Source organism: Aulonocara stuartgranti, assembly GCF_965226115.1.
Source record: "Aulonocara stuartgranti genome assembly, chromosome: 11".
Taxonomy (NCBI): Eukaryota; Metazoa; Chordata; class Actinopteri; order Cichliformes; family Cichlidae; genus Aulonocara; species Aulonocara stuartgranti.
The window spans coordinates 19,047,470-19,070,390 of NC_138947.1; the positions used below are offsets into that span (position 1 = coordinate 19,047,470).

At 39.1% G+C, this 22,921-nt stretch overlaps 1 protein-coding gene across 3 annotated transcripts in view; it reads right to left on the bottom strand.

Moving 5' to 3' along the window:
- The window catches only part of myom3 (myomesin 3), an 89,877-nt gene that overhangs the window by 20,624 nt on the left and 46,332 nt on the right, over positions 1 to 22,921 (bottom strand). For all 3 annotated transcript variants that reach the window (XM_082551380.1, XM_082551381.1, XM_082551382.1), the window contains 8 exons: positions 19,745 to 19,886; positions 17,198 to 17,397; positions 15,040 to 15,093; positions 11,033 to 11,160; positions 5,565 to 5,748; positions 3,180 to 3,354; positions 2,414 to 2,535; positions 314 to 501 (listed from right to left, as the gene is read on the bottom strand). In XM_082551380.1, the coding sequence (XP_082407506.1) occupies positions 314 to 501; positions 2,414 to 2,535; positions 3,180 to 3,354; positions 5,565 to 5,748; positions 11,033 to 11,160; positions 15,040 to 15,093; positions 17,198 to 17,397; positions 19,745 to 19,886 (1,193 nt within the window). The remainder of the gene's footprint in view (positions 1 to 313; positions 502 to 2,413; positions 2,536 to 3,179; positions 3,355 to 5,564; positions 5,749 to 11,032; positions 11,161 to 15,039; positions 15,094 to 17,197; positions 17,398 to 19,744; positions 19,887 to 22,921) is intronic.

Here is a 22,921-nt window from a genome sequence, read left to right on the forward strand (position 1 = left end):
GCATCCATCTAAGTGTGGAATAAAATGTTGAGATGAATGGGTTAGTGAGTGCTCTGGTAGAGTAGAAAAGCGCTATACAAAATGGGTTAAATAAAGAATTTCTAATGTTAACTTATCATTTTAAATGGAGAAAAATGGTCTCTTTAAAAACTGCATTGCAAAGTCTGCTCTGCTTTCTGTGCCAGTCTGGTTGACAGCAGACATTTCACTGAAATCCCAAAACTGTGCCTGTGTCTGTAACTGTAACCAGACCATCACCTAAGTCAGCACTTAAATTTCAGAGAAATGGTCCAAAACTTTCAGTATTACCCACCTTGAACTGGCGCTCTTTGACAGGTTTGACGTTGACCTCTCTCCATATTTCCATGCCCTTTTCCTTCTGGTCCAGATAGTAGCCACGTACAGGGCTTCCCCCGTCAGAGAACGGAGCCCTCCAGCCCAAAACCATCTCTGACCCAGTGCATAGCAGAAGGACGATGGCAGAGGGAGCAGAAGGAACATCTGGACAAGCAGAAGGAATTGGGGAAAAAAATACATATAGATGAGAAAGTCTCAGCAGGCACTCCTTCTTGCTAAATAGACCAAAAAATGCCAATAACTCTCTGGCCGACAACAGCTTCTGTCCAAATTTTCAATCTCACAACTCTAGGCCTACATTAGACTTTCTCCAATGATAACGAAATAAATATTCACCTCATATTCTATTTGACAAAAATGCATTCCTCACAAAGAATTGGATTCAAGCTATTATCCCACAGGTAATGGTAGAGTAGCAGAATAGATGTGAGATTATTCTGACAGTGAGTGCCAAGCGAAATGAGTCATAACTCTACTATACTGCAGGCTGCAGAAAGCATATTATCTGAGACTGCAAGAAGGGTCAGTGGCTTTTCATGTATAGTCAGTCTCTACCGGATTAGTCATTTGGTAGAGCTTACTTGACAAAACATATAGACTGTTATGTGACAGGATCACAATTTCCGTTAGATATGATAACAAGAGCAGTGAACAGTGATGTGCTATATTAATGCAAGCTTTGATTTCTCTGCCTTCTTTGTTAAATATTTCCTAAAAATGATTTTGCACTACCTAAAATGCTGCAACTATGTGGAGGACACCAAATAACAAATGTAGGGTGAATGTTGGAAGCCTTTCATTGTCCTGCTTTACAGTGCATATGCATTAACGGGGAGGACTCGTGAGGCTGCAAATGAAAACTACCAGTGAAAAACAAAAACCCATTCCACCAAGACTGAGTGAAAGCTGAGAAAAAGCAAAAAAAAAAAAAAATTTAACTGTGATGAGAAGTTTACAAACACACATTATGGGCATGAATGTCATGATAATTTGGTGTTTTAATGATTGACCAGGTCAAAGAAATCCAGAGTGGAGTGTTTTCACAGCGTAGAACTTTAATAACTGAGGGCAGAAGTTTGAATTTGTTTTGGATTTTCTATAATCCACATATGGTCAAAATTATACATAGAGGCTGAAAAATACACATACATTCACTTAAATCTTTTAATAAGTGGTGCTGAAGGTTCTACAGTGTCTTTTTAAATGACAATACAAAGGCCGATTAACTTCACGTTATTGATCTTGATTGACTTCAGCTGGCAGTTTCTCTTTTCTAACATTGAAAATGATTTATTAGACGGCACTTATTCAATTGACCGATCAGATCCATGGGGAAATCTGAGGATTTCAGTGAAGATCTAAGCAGAATTGCAGATTTAAACAAGTTGTGAAGGAGCCATTTGTAAACAACTGCAACAGATTCTAAGATTATCAGTAAAAACAACTGTACATAAGTACAACTCATTTGGATGAATCATCACTTTGCTTGGAAGAAGACTCAAACTGATTGGGATGTTCAAGACAACCCAGGAGCCACCGAGTCTCAAGCCACAGGAGCTGGCACTGCTGGAGGTCTACATCACCATGGAGAGGATGTTGACTAAGACAGAAAACCCTGCTCTAAAATCAACACCTTGAAGATCAACTGAAATGTGTAGCTGCCCTTAGGCTAACTTTACACTTCACTAACGGCCTTCTCAAAACCCTGGCCTCAACCCTATTAAAAATTTGTGAACTCCACTTAAAAACCAAGAAGCCAACCAATTTAAACTCCACCAATTCTGCCAAAAAGAGTGGTCAAATATCCAGGTTGAATTATGTCAGATGTTAAAAGAAATCATTAAAATCTCCAAATTATTATGACATTCATGCCTATGATTAGCATATGCATATCACAACTGTATACCAAAGAAACCCCTGAACATACTCAGCACTCACTGCCATTTAAACATTATAATATAGTGTGAGTGCTCTGAGTTAGATGCTCAATAACAGAATTACAAAATATTTACAAAATATTTAGTATTTTATGTTTTTGTCTGGCAGGCATGCTTACGAATGGCTGATTTGACCATGATGGGTTGAGACTCATCTGAATAGCTGCTGTTTCCTGCTCGGCTCACACACTTTACTCTAAACACGTAGTCCTTCCGAGTCTTGAGGCCATGGACTGTAAACCTGAGGAGAGATTATGTTCAAATCACATATATTGCAGTTGTGCATTTTCTATGATATTCATTTCTATTTCTTTTTGACTTTATGTTTTTAATTCAGTTCATTTCCAGAGTTGATTTGCTGATTTCAGTTAGCTTTTGCAGTTTGAACATACTTAGTTGTAGTCTAATTTCAGTGTAGTTTTAGTCTTTTTAAGTATTCATGTGAGGTGGGCCAGAGGCAGGATTTAGAACAATTACTATAGATGTAAAATGAAAAGAAAGAACTTTTTGAAAGCAGTCTCTTAGGTGTCTAAAGCCTCAATAAATATTCCCATCAAAGGCTCACCAGACAAGCTGTCATAACAAATTTGACCAATGCTAAAAGTAAGACTAAAGAAATCTGAAAGTAATATTGATGTTATTTTCAGTGTTTCTGCTAAATTAAAGAAACATCTGTTTACACTTAAAAAGTTTGTGTTTTATTTTAATTTAATTCAATTTCTTTTTATATCCACTGTGAGTTTTAATATTAGTTTTTGTTAACTATAATAACCTTTATTTATCATGCATATCACTTGTAATTATCTGGAAATGGCCTATGAAATGAGATCATTTTGACTGTCACTATAACTTAATTTTATTCATACTAACATTTTACCCACATACCTGTTTTTAGCAAAGGGCTTGTTGTTAACTGTCTTCCAGTTGTGTTTGCCAGCTTCACTGTAGTACAGATAATATCCCAGGATGCCGTTTTTGTCTTTGGGCTCTTGCCACTGCACCAGCACAGAGGTGTCTGTGTCTCTAATTGCCATGACAGAGTGAGGTGGAACTGGCACAGCTGGTGGGAATCAGATAATAAACAAAAAAAATATCAACTAAAACCACGAAACTTAAAATGGTAAAAGGAAAACTGACTACAAGATAGAAAACACCTATTTTTCTGTCAATAATCTCCTCAGGAGTTGGCCCACAGTAGAGCTTGAAGTAACTTTGTTGTTTTCTATACTGAAATAATCTAGAGTAGCATTATAATTCAAGGACTCTATCATTGCTTCCCTGTCTTGTTTGTCTTGTGTATACACACATGCACTCACACACACCTACACTTGATCTACAGGTCCTAGAAATGCCTGTGTGGGCTCTCTCTGGGTGATTCTAACACTGGCCAAAGGCGTGATCATGAATGGTTGTCTCTCCTTATCTCTCTGATAACCAACCTGTCGAGAGCGTACCCTGCCTCTTGCCCCACGTCAGCTGGGATAAACTACCACACAACCCTGAACTGGATAAGAGGTAGGAGATGGAAGGACTTATTATAATTTAACTTCTGGTTTCATAATATAACACTGGCACCCCTGGTGTTTAGACTGGTTCTAAACCTTGCTTTCACCATGCAGCTTTAAGCCACTGGGTATGAAATCTTCTGGGAAAATGAAAAATCACTGTGCAACCAAAAAAGGAAGATGACTTTTGTTTTTCCCAGTAGCTACTGGCAGTTTTCTGCACATAAAACACTGGATTCTATAGGGTGCATAGTAATAACTGTAAAAAATCTACCCTTAAAAGGAAAGAAAACACACTACTGGTATATAAGGCAGAGAAATATTATTTTACGTGGACTTACAATATCATTACTTTTTACTGCTACAGTTACATATCACATATTCTTGGATTTAACAAGTGATATCTGCCCAGCCAACCCTGGTCGGTGTTTCTGGGGCAGGTCTGCCAAAAAGTAAATGAATAGACTCATCATATATTCATATATAGGTACAATATAAAATTATACCTATTGTTGTGCATCAAGATATTCACATTCTGATTTTCAGACATGTAGAGGACCCCTTTTCTCTTTTTCTCTTTTATTTATGGGTTGTTCCAAAACATCTGCCACTTTGCAATGAAATGTTTTTTTTTTATACAATAATCCATTTCATATGTGGGAAACCTTAGAGGTTATCAAAAACACCGCTTTACTTTGTTCCACCTCCACTGGGGGTACCTCCAAATTTTGGGAACATTCCACTGAACTAAATATTTTAAGAGGAAGAAAATGCACTCAACACATTTGTTAGCGCACAAGGGTACATACAAAGTTGTTCAGAACCACTTACTGAAAACTTTACTTTTTTTTTGCAAGAAACTTTCACGAATTCTATGAACCAAGCACTGAAGGAATGAAAATAAAAACCTTAGCACTAATTTCAGTTTTTTTTCTGTTAAAATAAAAAAGTAGTGCATGGCCATGTTTCAGTATTGTTGTTTGGCTTGCTTGTGCTGTGTTGTTGAATTGATACATTCAATCACATTGAGAAAAGTAAAAATGGCAGGTAGGTATTGCTTATATGCTAAAAATAGGTCATTTTAGGTCATTGGTAGGCATGTATGTTACCCCCCCCCACATAGATGTGTTCTAGGCAACTTAATGACGTTATATTATATATAATGCAAAATGTTTTGTAGTTTTGTAGATATAAATTAAATGTTATTCTGGTCAGACAAAAAAGGATCCAATGCTTTTATAATGAGTCTAAGTGCTAGAAACAGAACGCCTCATTTTATCCTGATGCTAAGTGGTTGCTAGGCAACTTGACCATGCAACAACATCAGATACCGATAAGAACCAGCAGGGGCCCGAGAAGTATCTGTGCGCCAACATGCGAAGTCAGTGGCCAAAGACACTAACAACACAGACAAGGATTTGTGTGTTATGGTAATGTTATTAGACCCATAAGATACGTCTCATACTGTCATTTATTTAAAATGATAATTATATGGTTGATAAATTATTCCTATCGAGCCCTCAATATTGTACTGTGATCTGTTCTCAATAAGAAATCCAGATAATCTATTAAACCACTGAAAACCGAGATAAATATAGCCACATCATTTCTCTTGTAAATTACTGTATGAGTGAACATGTAGAGTAGGAGAAATACAGTTCAGTGTGGAAATGCTGAACAATGACGGCACTCTTTAAAATCTAAGTGACCTTTACAAGAGGCAGAGTAATAAATGGCTACCGGTACATAACATATTTAATCTCACCTTGTGCCTTTCCGAGGGAGATCGGTGTGCTCGGCTCAGAGGGATCACTGACACCATACTTGTTGACTGAACGCACTCTGAAGTAGTACTGCTTGCCCTTCACCAGGTCAAATACTGGGAACCTGGGAGAGTTTACCACCATGTCCAGACTCACCATCTCCCAGCTGTTTTTTCCTGTCAGGGACTGAAACAGGTGGGGAATTAGATTAATTTCCAAAGTGCTGTCTATCTCAAGGACATCTTCATAATTCAGGATCCTTAAAATATGCAGGTGGATTCAATCTGCACAGTTTGGAGTGACAGACAGTGATACTTTGATTTAGAAAGGCAGAAATATGAAAAAAGGAACAATATGCCAGGAAAAAGTTAAAAAGAAGACAGATGGGTAGGTATGCAAATTGTAGACCGCCAGTTTGTCATCTTGAATTTTTTTCCTTTTCATCTTTGTCAATTAGCCATCATCATGCAGTGTCTACATTATAGGCTACATTAACGTAGCTGTTGTCCTGCTCTGTATTGCCATCATTTCTTTCCCCAAGTCTCCGGTGAGAAACGGGTATGTTCCCAGAGATCAGTGATTATAAAGTGCTTGCTCAAGGGCGAATATGATATTTGAATGTTCTCTTCATTATATAAGAGGAAGTGAAGCTGTAGACTTTTAGTAATTTCAGATGCCTGTGACAGATTTGACAGTTTTATTACCTCAGTAACTTATAAAGCTTCAATAAAGATCTATTTCCTGTAGCAGTTTTTTTGATTATTGGAGCTAGAAGCTGTTCAGTGCCTGGGCTGATATTAGAGAGCCTTTAGGCCTCCTACTATTGTAAAGGCCAGGGGCTGTCCACACACTCCAATATGTTGGAGAAAACTTTTTTGACATCCCCGATAATGCCTCTGAAAATTTTTTTTAAAAAAAAGGTTGCTGGATTAGATGCATGACTAATTTTAAACCAAACAAAGCCTTTTAGATAACACATCCAGCCAACAACCAATCACTAGAAAAAATCTCTGCATGCAAGCAAAAAAAAAAAAAACACAACTCCTGATGCCAGAATATGTGGCATGTAAGAGCAACATCAAGGTCTGCTTGTTTTTAATAAGATGGTAAAGTTTCAGTTAAACTGACAACACCGCAGTATATGTGGGTGTGTATTTCTTCTCCTTCTGTCTGTTTAATTAGTGCTGTTGTCAGCAGCCTGCTGTTAATTTGACTCACGTTCCAGCTCCGGACTTCCCAAACAAAACAAGGGGGAAGTACTGATGCAAGAACACTGATTCTTGTGTTCACTGGATGTGAAGGTATTACTAATTGCAACTGTGGTTAGCTGGATACGTGTAAATATTCATATATGAGAGAGCATTATATACATAAGAAACTTGGATTGGAGCCCATTCGCCTTCAGAAGTGTCTCAGGTCTTTGTGACTCGAATTCAACAAGGTACTGGAAAGATTCCTCAGAGATTTTGTCACGTTCCTGGGTCTACTGAACTAGCGTTTTAAGTTTTAGTTTATTTTGATGTTTATGTTTAAGTTCTTTAGGTTAACTAAGTACACTTGTTTATTAGATTCTCTTTGTGTTTTTCTACCCCTGTATTTAAGTTTCTCTCACCCTTTATGTGTTTCATGCTGTGTGTCTTATGTGTCAAGTTTGCATTGCTATGTCTGCGTCTCATGTTTCCTGTTTTATTTTGAAGGTCCGTGTCCTATGTCAGTGTGCTTCCTTTGTCTCGTTATGTCAGATTAGTGTCAGCTGTTTCCCCGTGTGTTTCCACATCCCCTAATCGCCCTTGTGTGTATTTAGTCTGTGTGTTTCTGTTCATTCATTGTCAGGTCATGTGTTGTCTTTTGTGCCATGTTTCCATATTCCTGGGGCCCATTCTTCGTACCTCGCTAAGTAAGTTAGCTGGATTAGATTGTTGACGATTTCGCGTGATCTTGGATCGTTCGGTTCCCCGAAGCTCATCTGGGACTTGCTGTCATAGCAACAGAGCCGTAAGCGTAAACCTGCTCGGGAGCAGGTTTACTTTATGTAAACAGGATTAGATCGCGGCCACGCAGGTATGTCCGCTTCATTTATACAAAAGCAACAGCGATATTCCACCACTGTTTCACCATAAATAAATAACATCAGTGTAACTAAAGATAATGCAGCACTTGATCCTTTTATTGATGTCACACAGATACATACAGGTCATTCCCTAAAAAAGGGAAATGTACTATTAACATTCTATTACATGTATTTGATTATTTCAGATGTAATTCATATTTCAGAGTAGTAATTGTAAATTACTTCGTGTAATCAAGATGAGAGACCACGGCTATAAAAGTGAAGGTGGATTTGGGAAGTCTGTCGCAGCCATGTCCTGTCCGTTTACGCGAGAAACCCATTGCGGAAGGTGCAAGATTGATGAGGAGAGTCCCCAGAATTCAGCGTATATTGCGGGATAGACAGGATCCTTTAGCTCAGCGCGACAGTGTGCTCATTGAGAGATATCGATATTCCTGTGAGGGTATTATTTACTTAACCAACTTGTTGACGAGGGGGTGCAGGACCACCACCTGTCTTTTTGTGCTCTGCCCTTTTCTTGGTTGCTGTTATGAACAAACAAACAGATTATTCCAGGGTCTCTTTCCAAGAGACTAAAAGCAATATAAGTGATAAATATTACCATTCTGTAGAATATTCTTATATTTCACTTTTACTTGTTCCCATGTTCTAGTGGGTCCTGTTGTGGCTCTAATGTGAAAGGGGATATAATATAACATATTATAATATAATATAATGTAATATAATATTGGGTAATATAGTGTGATATGATAAATCTACCCTACCGCCTACTGGTGTTGGCCAGAGGGGCCGATGGCGCGATATGGCAGCCTGGCTTCTGTCAGTCTGCCCCAGGGCAGCTGTGGCTACAACCGTAGCTGCCTCCACCAGTGTGTGAATGTGAGAGTGACTGAATAGTGGCATTGTCATGCGCTTTGGGTGCCTTGAAAAGCGCTATATCAATCCACTCCATTATTATTATTGTTATTATTAAATTACTTACGAGTTTAATTTGTCAGCAACTTTCTGCCAGCCCTCTCTCCTTGCTTTTGCAGCCTTTGCAGTGTTCCCTTGCGTTTTAATTAAACTCTGAAACTCCTGAAATCCCTCAATCAAGAGTTCTTGCTCTGCTGCCGAAAAATACCGAGCTGAGCGCGCTCCTTCGACATTTTCGCCGACCAATCAGAGGGTTGCCGATCAATGTTTCTACTATCGATGCGTAGCCCCTTTTACGACACCCAGTGATCTCACATTACTTCATCCAGCTGTACTAATCGTCAACAGCAGGTGTGTTCGGCGAACCGGATTAGCGAACTCACGGTTAGCGCGATGATTTGATCTTGGATGTAGTAAGCGACGTACGAAGAACGGGCCCCAGGTATCTTTGTATCCAAGTCAGGTTTCATGTTTTGGTTGTTTTATGTTTATCTTTAGTTTCCCCAGTTTAGTTTCACGTCTGCCTTTTGTTTTGTAATGTTTTACCAACTTGAATAAACGGCTCGCTTTCTGTCAACATTAAAGGTTTGTTCCACGTTCCCTGGTGTCTGCATTTTGGGTCCTCTTTGTGAATTCATACAGTGTGTTGCTGCATACTGTAACAGAGTTTGATCCATATTGACGTGATAGCATCACACAGATGCTGCAGTTTATCAGCAACACATCCATGATTCAAAGCACAGCCATTTAACTCACTGTAGTATTAAAGAACCCAGTTTAGATGGCATGAGCATTGTGAAAATGTGTACACTGTGGTCATAGAGTGATAGACATGTGCTGCTAAGAAGCACCACACCATGTGGTCTTCTGCTGATGTAGCCAATGTGCTTCAAGGTCTGACATATTGATTGTTCAGAGAAGCTCTTCTGCATAACTTGGTTATAGGGAATGGTTATTTGAATTTCTGTTGCCTTGCTGTGAGTTTCAGCCAATGTCTTCTGGCCTCTGGCATCAACAGGATATTTCCACACAGAGAATTGACACTTACTAGACATTTTCTTTTTTTTCTTCAGACCATTCTCTTTAAACAACTGGGCTGGTTTTGTGTGAAAATCCAAGTAGATTTGCACTTTCTATAATACTTACACCAGCCCATCTTGTGACAACAACTATTCCATGTTTAAAGTCACTTAAATTCCCTTTCTTCCCAATTCTGTGATTGCGAGCATCTAAATGCATTTAGATGCTGCAATGTGATAAACGTAGATATATGAACTTGAAAAGATTTACTTAGCAGAGTAGCCAGGTGAGTTTATATCTAATTGTAATTTAAATGTAGATATTTTTTAATGTCTTTTACCATAGTAGGTGCGTGTTTGTTCAGAAATCTTAAAGGTGTAGATGTTTTCTGGATCATCGCTTCCTTAAGATGGAACTATTAATCCAGCATCTACAGAGCAACATGAAACTTTTGTTGGAAACCTGAAGGTATAAAAATCACTGCTCTGTCGTCTGCTGAGGTTTTAAGTTGCTGAATACTGTGGTTGCCAGCTAGATGCAATCATTGTATTCTGTTTGGTACAGAGTAGGTAAAGTACATCAAGTCTATTGTTGCTAAAAACAGCTGTATGCATGCTGCAGGCAACAATGATGTGTGATGCTATGTGACTCGAGACTGAACCAAAACACTAAAGCTGCAGTAAAATGGAAGCAATTAGCTGAAACATGATATACTGCTTCGTAAAGTGCAGAAGCTGCAGACTCTGGTGAAAATTCTGCTGGGTTTTCAACTTACACAGGCCCATTACATTTTCTTAATCTATAATTATGGAGTTAAGGAGCTTCGGCTCAAATGAATGTTTAACATTTTACTGCTGTCCATTTCCCACATATGCATATATTTTTAATTCAGAGGCAGGTCTTTTTAAAATGAAATAAAAGCCAATTTGTAAAACTTCACAGAAGGTAATCAGTCTCATTTCTCAGATTTGTAATTAAACTGTATAAGTTTATCTCAATTATCCAGCCATCTTAGAAATCTAAAATCTAATCATGATATCCTCATCTTTCAGTTTTTCTCCTCTTCTGGCATGAACAGTTATCATTGCGATTTTAGTTTGCAGTTCTTCAGACAACATATCACATGACTTCAGATTAACCCTGACTCCCAGAGCAGGCCACTTTTTCAAATAGCGGATCAAAACAAATCAGCTTGATAATAAACCTCTGATATGTTATAGTGACCAGTTTCAAGTCGCTGTGAGGAGATTTTCTACTGGCTGCTACAAAGATTGGAGATGTTTCTCCAAGTTTAAATTATGTTCAGATGTGATTGATCTAAAAATGATTTTTAGTAGATGCACTAAAACTTCACTTATGAGCTCATAAGATGAAAGAAGTTTAACCAAGACCCTCGGGGAGGCCTGCAGCCAATCAGAGTCTTCTAAGTTGTTGTAATATGAATATTTATGTGCCGTGACTGACCCGCTCCACGTAGAAGGTGAGCGGCTCCCTGCCTCTGGGTTCAGGCTCGGTCCAGCTCAGCACCACGTAGGTGTCGCTCACCTCGCAGGCGTGGACATTTGTGGGAGGAAAAGGAGCTTTGATTCGACCTAGAGAGCAAAGACAGGAGTAGGAGGCGGAGGATGACAAATGCAAAAGTTAGAACAAGGTCAATGAGAATGAAAATCCAAAAAAGTGTTGGCTGAGAAGCTGCGTTTGATTCTCTTTCTCTTAAAATGCTTTGCTGCTGAATGTGTGCACAGCACCTGGCTACCCCAGTCTCACCTCCTTTTCTAATACCTAAGTATAGCAGATAACATGTAGTCAAATACTTTCAGTGACACTCCAAATGATTCAAGGACAATAGAAGTGTTCAGGTTTAGCCAGAAGTGTCCCATCTGTCTCTGCACGTTTGTATTCCTTGTAGAGTTTGTAGAGCTGCAGTGTGGATCAGAGAAGAGCTCCACGGCTGAAAGAGTAGTGAAGAGAGAGGGATGGTAGAGGCAGCAAACCTTTGTTAGTATACAGAGGAGTATCTGAGCAGCAGGACACACTGTGCTTTAAAAAAACAAAATTCATGTAGTGCTGCAGCGGTTACGGAAAAAACCATAAAGCCATGTAGTAAAATCTGCTGATGACTGACAAAAGCAATGATAGGCTCCTTAAACCCATTTTCTGGGAGGGGACTATTTTTAATGAATGCTGTGAAACTGTGAAGACATACACATATTTGTGTGGTATATGTGAAGAGAAATGAAAGTTTACTGAGAACACAGATATTATTAAGCAGGCTCATCGGTGGTTGTACGGGTTTTCTCAGCGGGGTAGATGAGAGAGTAATTATAACATATTTCACCTCCTCTATTTAATGCATGCTTGCATTTCTTTCATTTGTTGCTCCAGAAAGACAAGAACAGGCTAAAAGAACAACTAACACCAGCTTTACATTTATTATAAGAACCCAAAGATCCCTGATAGAGCTCTATAAACAAACAAACAAACAAACAAACAAACAAACAAGTACACAGTAAAAGCCAAGCCATCACTAATAACCCCACACATGTGCTTCATAATGAGCATAACAATGCCTCCAGGACTGAGTTTTAAAGCACAGGCTTGCACAACAAGCCAACAATACTTGGTAATCAAATGATCAAATATTGTCCATAAGAGGGATGTTAATCACAGTGAATATTTTTTGGTCTCTAAATGGTTTATGTACTTTGCAGCTTTACTGTTTTTGCATTTACATTTCTTTTGAACATTTATCTGTTTATTCAATGCTGTATTGTTTGACTGTTGAATATGCTAATTTAAGGGAAATGATTTGATTTTTGTGGCTCTTAAAGTGCTTAATCAAACTCTGTTTGAAGCCAAACAATATAGTCATTTTAATGCACTCTTTTTTTTTTTTTAAACAACCAAGCAGTAGGAAAATTATGTTTAATGTGCAGCTAAAATGAGCATTTAGGGACAGTAAGTGGAATGCACCTGATTGGTGAAGTCAGTCACCTGACCTCAGTTCAAAAGAAGATGACGGCAGCACATCTTTAAATGTCAAACATAAAAGTGTTTAGCATTTTATTATTTACACGTAATGATTCAACATGGCAGACTGAAGTTTTCTCCCATACGGTGTGTATACTGTACACAAAAGGAAATGAACAACAATACATGTCTGGGAACTGTGGCGAAGATTTCTTCCTGTTAAAATGGAGTTTTTTCTTCCCACTGTCACCAAGTGCATGCTCATTTTGGGGGGGTTCTCTGTAATATAGAGTTCTCTGAGGTAACCATTGTGACTTTGCGCTATTTAAATAAAACTGAAATGAATTTCATAAAACTTACAACCTGACATCTTTGTCTGCTAAGTGAAACCAATGCCAACTTTAACCTTAATTCTTTTTTCAGTGATCATATGAGGTCATTAAAACCCTGGGCTCCTATAGTCTTTGCACAGTGCTGATGAATATATGGCCTCAAACATAATGAATACAACATCGAGATTCAATTCAATTTCAATTCAATTTTATTTATATAGCGCCAAATCACAACAAAAGTCACCTCAAGGCGCTTCATAGATACAGAGAAAAACCCAACAATCATATGACCCCCTATGAGCAAGCACTTTGGCGACAGTGGGAAGGAAAAACTCCCTTTTAACAGGAAGAAACCTCCAGCAGAACCAGGCTCAGGGAAGCGCGGGGCCCTCTGCTGCGACCGGTTGGGGTGAGAGAAGGAAGACAGGATAAAAGACATGCTGTGGAAGAGAGACAGAGGTTAATAACAGATATGATTCAATGCAGAGAGGTCTGTTAACACATAGTGAGTGAGAAAGGTGACTGGAAAGGAAAAACTCAATGCATCATGGGAATCCCACGGCAGCCTACGTCTATTGCAGCATAACTAAGGGAGGATTCAGGGTCACCTGGTCCAGCCCTAACTATATGCTTTAGCAAAAAGGAAAGTTTTAAGCCTAATCTTAAAAGTAGAGATAGTGTCTGTCTCCCGAATCCAAACTGGAAGCTGGTTCCACAGAAGAGGGGCCTGAAAACTGAAGGCTCTCCCTCCCATTCTACTTTTAAATACTCTAGGAACAACAAGTAGGCCTGCAGAGCGAGAGCGAAGTGCTCTAATAGGGTGATATGGTATGATTTTGTAAATCAGGGTCCCCAAGATGAAGATCAAGCCAAGATTAGCTTGGCAGTTCAACGGGATCGATTCAAAGTACTTATGAAGCCACTTATAAAAGTACACTGTCATTTTTATATTTTGCTTTTGTTGAAATTAATAAAAACTAGCTAGCTGTTTCTCTCAGTTTACAGTTTTCCAATACCCTATTTTATCTACAACATATTTAACTTTAAATGCAACTCTAAATGTAAACTTACATAATACAGAAGACTTTGAAACTAGAGCTTGAGACCATAAACTCAGTAATAAGGAAGAGTTAGATGCCTTTTTTATTAACTACAAAAGTCACATCCTGTTTTGGTTGTGACTTTTTTAGCTCACTTTTCTAATCTGGAGGCTAGCCTCCCCTTTTCAGAAAGCCAAAATAAGGGAGAAAGTTTCCTCTTTCATTGAACTTAGAGACCATAATTTAGTGGCTCTCAAACTTTTCATGCCATGCACTCCACCTTCAAAAGTCAAACAAAGGTCAGACCTCCAAACGTCACAATTTTTTATAGATCATAAATAATAAAAAAGGGATCCAAGTTTAATTTTAGAGGAACAAAGGTCAGTGAGACAGCATTAGCAAACTACATATATCACATTCATTCGGCTTAGTTTCTCTCCAACCCTCCCACAGCTCTACAGCATATAACCTTTCAAATATTCTGATTCTTCATTCTACACACAACATACAATCTGGACAAGGGAGTGTCCGAAGTTATGTGTACTGCAACAGAGTCAGTCTGGATGGAGACTGATCTTAGAAGTTCAGGATGTTGCAGTGCTATGTCATTTCACTTCTGTTAAAAGCTGCACACATGCACTTCTTTGTTATACATGTATACACTCCTTCTGCTCTAAACCTCCTCTGGAGAACACAATAAAGAGAGTATAAATGGACTCCCTGTGCTACATGTTTTAGATGGCTCCACAAACACAAATTCCTCCTCCCGCTTTCCTTTTTATCTGTCCGTGGGTTACATTGCCAAGGTTATCAGCCCTCTTCACAGGCATTCACACTAGCTCGAGCCATTATGTGCATTTACTAGGACACCGCCAGGGATTGTTCATTCTTTTCAGTTCTGTAAATGGAGCAAATGCTCATTGCTACAGTCATACAATTACTGCAGCTCATTGTTAAATATAATATGAAGATGCATTAAGCCACAAACCCCGAGGGATCCTGCAGGCATAAAGGAGGCACCATGCGTGCCGGTAAAACATGGATGCTGTTTTAAATCAATGGGGAAAATGTTCAAGTGGCTTGTTTTTCGGACAAAATTATGCACTGAAATAAAAATAAAGGTTCTCACCTTCCAGTTCATCTTTTGTGATAGTAATGGTCCTTCCTCTGTCCACTGTAACCACTGTGAAAGGAGAACAAAACAGATAGATATAGGTTGAAGATAGAGAGGATAGAAAGGAACGTGGTACCAGGGTAATGAAGTTATATATGAGCTTGCGATAACAATATTATTGTATTAATGTTAGAGGAGCAGCCACTGATAAGAAAGTCAGACTCAGAGAGACACAAAGAAGTGAGCTAGACCGACATGGGAGGATGGAGAGCAGGCCGGAGGCAAGTCAGCCTTCTGTCTGTCCTTCATCTGTGTTTAATGATCCACAGCATCTGACCAGAGTCCATCTGTCCTCCCAGTTACACACAGGCACGCACACACTCCACGATCCACATCGCATCTTATTAATTGCTCATTCCAACATTACACCGTTGACCAAACAGAAAAGCTTTAAAATATGTAATCTTTTAGGAAATAATGTGTTCTACCCCACAATGTAATTAAGAAGCTGTCAGAGAAACAACTGCAAAAGCCCGCGGCTCTACAAAGTGAGATCTAAATCTGCACACCTACATCTGTTCTCTCTGGTAGTGCTGATTTCCTTGCAGGTGTAACATGGCAACTGAGGCAGATGAGGTGAATAAACAGTAGGAACGAACTGATAATGCATTGTTGATGCTCCCTGTAGTCATTTGTAGATGCAGATGAGTGACAAATTAAAAGAAAAGCCTGAATAAATAAGTGGGGATACATAGTGCACGCAGATGCTTCCATGAAAAGGCGCAGGGGTCGCTCAATGGCTTGATGTGTTCGAAAATAATGTAAATCATATGCTGCGATCACAGTCAGCAACAACCCAACAGCTGCATACGATTTTGAGCCCGATTTCAGACAGAATTGCCCAATGATTAAGCTGCATTTCTATCTTTTTTCTGCCATTAGGTCCACTCTAACTAACTACAAGCGAGAGGGAACATATTTTTTCTCTAATCACTCACTGGAGACAACCATATCCACCTGAATCCAAAGGTATTTTAAGTTGTTGTCCTTGGGGCAGGGTGCTAGCTATGTAAAGTACCCCTTGATAACAGTGGTAAACCCACCCATTGTGCTGATTTGGTAAGCATTTGTCCTCCAATAGCACTTATGGAGCAACTGCATTTGCAAACCACAGTGCTTGATTATGTCTGCTATGTTTAGTGGAGGAATTTAAACTTTCTTTGACTCTGGCTCTCAAAAGACCATAAATTGAAATATGTAGAAAAGTGCTGAAACTTCAAGGATCTTTTCTAGGAAGCAGGAGTCTGTTCATGTGGAGCTATGAGTCAACAGCTCTTGTTTGAAATGTACTATATAAATAAAGGTGACCTAACATTAGTCTGAATGATACTGAAATAATGATACACTGACACCTTTTCACTCTGGCACACGCCATGTTTTCCTCTCATTACCCACAATGCAGCTTGAAAGCCAACAGTTTAGTCAGAGATTTAAGTCAGTAAAGTCCAGATGAAAATCTCAAGGTATGAGAAGAAATTCTTCTTCCTTCTGACTCTATAATCTTACATTTTTGGTTTTCAAAGTAGATCAACTTTCTCTAGAGCCAGAAAAGCATCTTTATGCATCTTTTGTCAGACATCCAAAAGTTCTACCAAAGAAAAACACTTTGATGTGTCATGCAAGTTCCCCCATTTTTACAAACCACATGAAGTACATGAACCTGACAGCTAACTGATAGGACAGTTTTAGTGCCTGTGATCTTACATCATCAAGGCTGCCCAAGAGACAAAATGACATCTTAGAGACTGGGAACATTTTCTTTATTTCTTTATCTTTTTTTATGAACTCAAACAATTAATTAATTATGATTAAGGAATAAATACAACTGCATCGCAAAGCCTGATTCAGTAATTTAAGGAATTTCAGGAGAGTGTTTTTTCCACTTGCTAATTGATCGGGGAAAGTTCCTCCACTTAAGCACTCATGCATATTTGTTGTGCATACTTTGGCATTATTTATGATATCAGACGCCAAAAAGACAAAGCTCTTGAGGTATTCTGCTGGTCAGGTTTAAATTTCACTCCACAAATAAATTAGACGATGCAGGAAAAACCAGCAACATTAACACATTTTAAAGCTTTTTATATGTCAGTGTTGATGTTTAATGTGTTACCCATAGTCCTGGTGTGTTCCAGGGGGTCTGCAGTGACGACGGGCTTCGTGGCTTTGGAGGGGCGCCCTGCACCGGCCTGGTTCACACTACGTACTCTGAACTGGTACAGAGTTCCTTCCTTCAGCCCAAACACTGGGTAATGGCAAATCTTTTGAATATCCACATTGCAGCGCACCCACTCACCCTGGCTGAGGTCACATCTGAAAAGGACACACGGTGCGAGGGAGAAGTCAGTCCTGAAAATACAGTAATAAAGAAAAAAAAATTGTACAAGAAAAACAAAGAACTAACCCATTGTGTTTGAACAACACTAGGTGCAGTCTGCGGGGTACAGTATTATAACACCAATTCTGAAACACTTTATCCCACATAACAGCCAGTATGTACGCCACAAAAGAGTATAATTGTGACCAGAGAGCATCGCGAAAATAACAAGGCTCCAAAAACAGAACAAAAATGTTTTTTAAGTACAAGTCCAGGCTCAAATTGTACGACATCAATGACAAACTGTTGCCACTTTTCTAACCAGACGGGGGGGGGGGGGGGGGGGGGGGGTTGCTAGGGAACTGGGAAGTATCCTACACTTTGTTTCGTTGTTCAGTAACCAGTAGCGTTTAGAGCTGTGTGCTGTGACTAAAGAAGAAAATACACAAACGAACATGAAATGCAGAAATGCAAATATATGAGCACACATGTTCAGGTGATCCTGACTGACTGATTTTGGTGATAGCTCCAGTAGCTGTTCTCCTCAGAGAGCCTTTGAGTCTGCTGTTAACACACAGTTGAGGGTTGATAATTACCATGTATACCATCCATCTCATTAGGGCTCTGCCAACTTAATATGTCCAATTCAAATTCCTCAGCAGCAGAAGCACACAGAAGGGTTAGCAGTGTAGGCTTACTGTTGGTCACATGTTGACTTGCAGTACAGGAAATCACTGAGAGTCCAATCTAAAATAAGCATTTTAATGAATGCCAAATCAACGTGAGCTCACTGTAGGAGATCCAATCTCTGTGCTGGATATTTCTGGCAATGAAAACCTGTAATCTTTTCGTCAATACTTTTCTTTCGTTGTTTTACTGAATTCAAACATGCACACAGTCTGAAAAGGTAGCGTAGTCAGACTAATTGTCTCACAGTTCATCACTTGATTAAGTGCCTGTTTAAATGACATAATCAGCTGTCATTTTAATTGATATTTAAATGACATGATAAATCACCAACCAAAGCAATGACTTAATGTAGAAGCTTAATGTAAAAATCAATATGAACACAATGAAAAAAACAAAACAAAAACAGTTCTGACAATCGAAATTTCATCAGTCAATTTTCAAGGTTAAAAAAAAGAAAGAAAAAGAAACCCTGACATTGCATTTGCAATATGTAAAAAACATGAAGGTGACTCGATGCCATGGTTTGCTGTGTGGCAGGCAGGATGTAGGACCCAAATGCAGGACTCACGGACAATGAAGGAGTGAACTAAAGAAGGCAGCATTATTTTGGCTGTAAATGACTCTTCATACAAAAAACAAAGCCTTAAAGCGAGGAACTAGAAATACGAACTAAAATCAAAACACTAAGACACTGGGAAGCTAAGGAACTAAACTGGGAAACAACTACAAGGAGCATGGAGGAAAAACACACAGAGTAGTTAAGGTACAACGTGACAGCACACTTGCTCAGTGTGTGTGAGGACTACAATACACAGGTTGAAAACCGAGAGCATGGAAACGGGTGGAAACACAGCTGGGACTAATCAGACGTAAGGAGACAGGAGTAAAGCAAAGCTCCAAACACTGAACACAGAACACAAGACTATCAAAATAAAACAGGAACCACACGACAGGCACAAGTGCACGGACTTGATACTGAACAGAGGGAACACGGAGCACAGGGACAGGAGTGACATGAGACACGACTGACTGGGGAACAAGAAAATAAACATGAAGACAGAACTAAACCTACACTGAACATAAAGGGCACATGAACAAAAACCAAGAACTAGAAATCAAGAAATACTGCAGAACTTAGAGCGCTAGAAATACAAAACAGAAACCACAACACTAACAGTGATAAACCATGATGTAATCAAAAACTAATAATAACACAAAACACTGGGTCACTAGGACCGTGACACTCTGTCTTCTGGACAGTGTTGTGTAATATAGAAAATGATAGGAAAAATTTGTCCGAATACAGAGGTGGGGTGTACCTCACCTCTAGCCCTGGGACATGCTCGGGTTTGTTGAAATCTAAAAGTGTGTGGACACATTTGGAAAGAAAGTGCAGATGGATGTGATTGCACCAAAGCTGTTAAATCATTAACTTTTTAAAAGGGAAAATCTAGAAATCCTAAAATATACAAAGAAGCACATTTCTATGTCAACAGGATAAACACCTGCTCAGTGGACTGTTGATTTGCCAACACTGTCAGCTAGTTTTCAAAGGTCTGAAATAAACTTTCAGTGTCAGCTTTCACTTTGTTTTACCCGATTCATTTGAACCCAACGGAATATTTGAAGTAAGCGGTACATCGCGATTCTCACCGTTCCACATAATATCCCTGCACAGGTGAAGCTCCATCAGCGCTGGGCGGCTGCCAAGTCAGGAAAACGTAGTCCTTGTTCACGTCAGACACCTGCACTGCGAGAGGAGACGCGGGACCGCCCACCACTGCAGCCGATGCATCTATGGATGTCAGCAGAGAGTCAGTTAGCGAGAAGAAAAACAGCATAGAAATATTCAGCCCCCAGCTGTGTACTAATAACTGAACTGAATTTGTGTAGTTCTAATGAAAGCTGAATGAACCAGTAAACAAGTCAAACAGGAGCAATTTGTCCCAGCTGACAGAGAAGTTTGTGATGTGCTGCTTTTTTCACATTATTTGGAATATATTTATTGGATTTCCAGTTTAGCACTCAACTAAATCGTTTACTGTGGAAACACAGGGTTTGTTTTTCCAACAAACAAAGTAGGAGAAAGATAGTGAGCCAAAAGAGGAGGAGATGTGTAAAACCAAGGGAAAAAGGAACTGGAAAGTTTAATAATAGGATCTACAGCAATCTAGTTCATGCAATCGATTCAAACATATAAGCCTGAAAGTAAAAAAAATGGCCACCAATCCTGGGTTTCTTAAGTTTTCATGTCTGCAAGATTTTCAGAAAATTTGACCTCTGACCTTGAGGTCAAGATCACTGAGATTCCTGTCCAAGATTTTTAGTAGATGCACCTATGGCATCAATTTGAAAATCCTACATTGTGTCAGTCTCAAATGATCATGTTCACAAAGTTGGGCATTCATGCCACCCGCCTGCCAGTGACGACAATATCAAAAACGAGTTTTGCTTTCTTGACCTGCTATTGTGTGTTTCTCCTAATGACCAAAGGATTATCAATGATTTTAAAGTAATCAATAGTTGCCACTCCACATGTTAAGTTACTCCAGGAGATATTCTATATAAAATAAATTCTGTGTGCTCAAATTGGAAAGATTAAAAAAAAAAACAGCGTCTCAAATACCTGATGTTCTTTGATCCAGTTTTTTTTATCCAAAAGAACATGTGAACAAATGTAATTCTTCCATTTCAGAGCCATTAGTGACAGTTAAGTTATGGTTTATTAGAAAATTGTTTAGACAGAGATGGAATCATTGCTAAAAGACGGGGTGGTAGAGAACGTATAGGTACAAATAAGACCTTCCATGAGCTCTAACTTGTTTTGACCAGCCACCTATCCCACATGGTGATCTCCCTGGAAAGTTTACCTAAAATGCACCTTTTGAAGTCTTCTCCAGCAAATGATGAGAAAACAGATCAAAGTTCACCAGTAGCAGTCGTTTTTTTCTGATGATCTACATCACAGACCCTGCATTAGTGAAGTTTTGCTACTTTAAACTTGATATATCCCACGATACTGATGCTCAAAGCTGGTTATGGAAAAAGCTGTTCTGAACACAAACAAGACTTTGGCTTTAGATTTTGATATTATAACAGATCAAGTGTGTGTTAATCTCTGAACTTTCAAATCTCCTGCCGTCTCAAATTTGACACACACACACACACACACACACACACACACACACACACACACACACTTGTTTTCATGTCTTAGTGAGGACATCTGTCTGTCAGCATCTGACATAATGCTTTCCCTCGCTGCTCACCGCAACCCTAACCATGAAACCCTTACCCAGGGGTGTCGAACTCCAGGCCTTGAGGGTGGGTGTCCTGCAGGTTTTAGATCTCATCCTGGGTCAACACACCTGAATCAAATGATTAATTCATTGTCAGGCCTCTGAAGAACTTTAAGACATGTTGAGGAGGTCATTTATTAATTTAAATCAGCTATATTGGATCAAGGACACATCTAAAAACTGCAGGACACCGGCCCTCGATGCCTGGAGTTTGACACCCGTAATTGTACGTAATTGTAACCTTGACACCAAAACCCCATTTTGACCCTCAAAAATGTCTTCAAACTCGTGGGGACGGGAATTTTGTTCCCATAAGTGACTGCTGGTCCCCGCAACTAATTTCTGTCCTCACAAAGATGCCTAAACATGTACACACACACACACACACAGACATAGCGAAAAGGACAAAAAAGAAATGAAGAAATAATTCAAAGCAGACTTGAATAACATAGCGTGACATGTTTGCAAACCTTTTCTTGATGCTGAGAATAGATTGTTGTTTTTTTTTAACAAAAGGCTTAAGTCAACATTTAAATAGGAAACATATCTCGTTCCTTTTTAAATGCGCATCCACCAGCCACCCTCGCTCCCATCCTTCATTTCTTATTTGTTTTTTATTGCAAACCCCCCCATTTGTAATGCTAATATGATGGCTGAATGATGGAAAAAACACACATTCAGAGACCTTCCCTGATTCCAAAATTAGTACCTACAGCTCTGGTGAAAAAAACGAGCTCCCAAACAAAAGAGAGAGCGAGTATCTCAAGTATTTGAGATTTACCTTGCATTAAGTGTCCGTATACGTGTGTTTATTTGGGCTCAGATGTGTTATCGATGTATGTGCACAGGAGCTCATGAATGATTCAGAGCACTTCATGCTGTCGCTGTGGGACTTAAGGTTGAATACATACATGAACAAGCACTACAATTACTTTAAAACACAAATGCTGCTTAGATTTCAAGTTGATGACTCAAGTGTGAGCTTCTCTCTGGTTTATTTGCATGTCGAAAGAAGAAAGTGGCATATGAAAAATATATACTTTCATCGAACAAAGTTAACAAGCCCTCGACAGAGAAATATTTTGATTGATGGTGCAATTTCCCTGTGTGAATCAGTTTGCTGAAAGGAAATGAAACTAGAACCAAAATCTGGTGAATACAAATAATGTTTGGAGGAATGTTTGCTCTGAACTCGAAAGTAAAAAAAGACGATTATATTTTCCAAAAGACATATATTTTGTACGCACAGGTGACAAGATCACACTTTGTCATTATTTGCCATTTTGCCGAGGACTGAAAACATCACATCAAACAAAGCGTATAATTTGAAAGACAGCTGGGCAAGTTCTTCAAAGAAGACACTAAATATTTGAGGAGTTTCTGATGTGATCTGACACCCACTTACAAGCGTGGCACAATGCCTATGAGTGGCTTTAGGAAGTCGTTGAAAACAAGCTACGTACTTCAAAAAAAGCAACGTGTCTGCAAAATGAATCATACATTTCATCATCTGCTTAGATAAGCATTAACT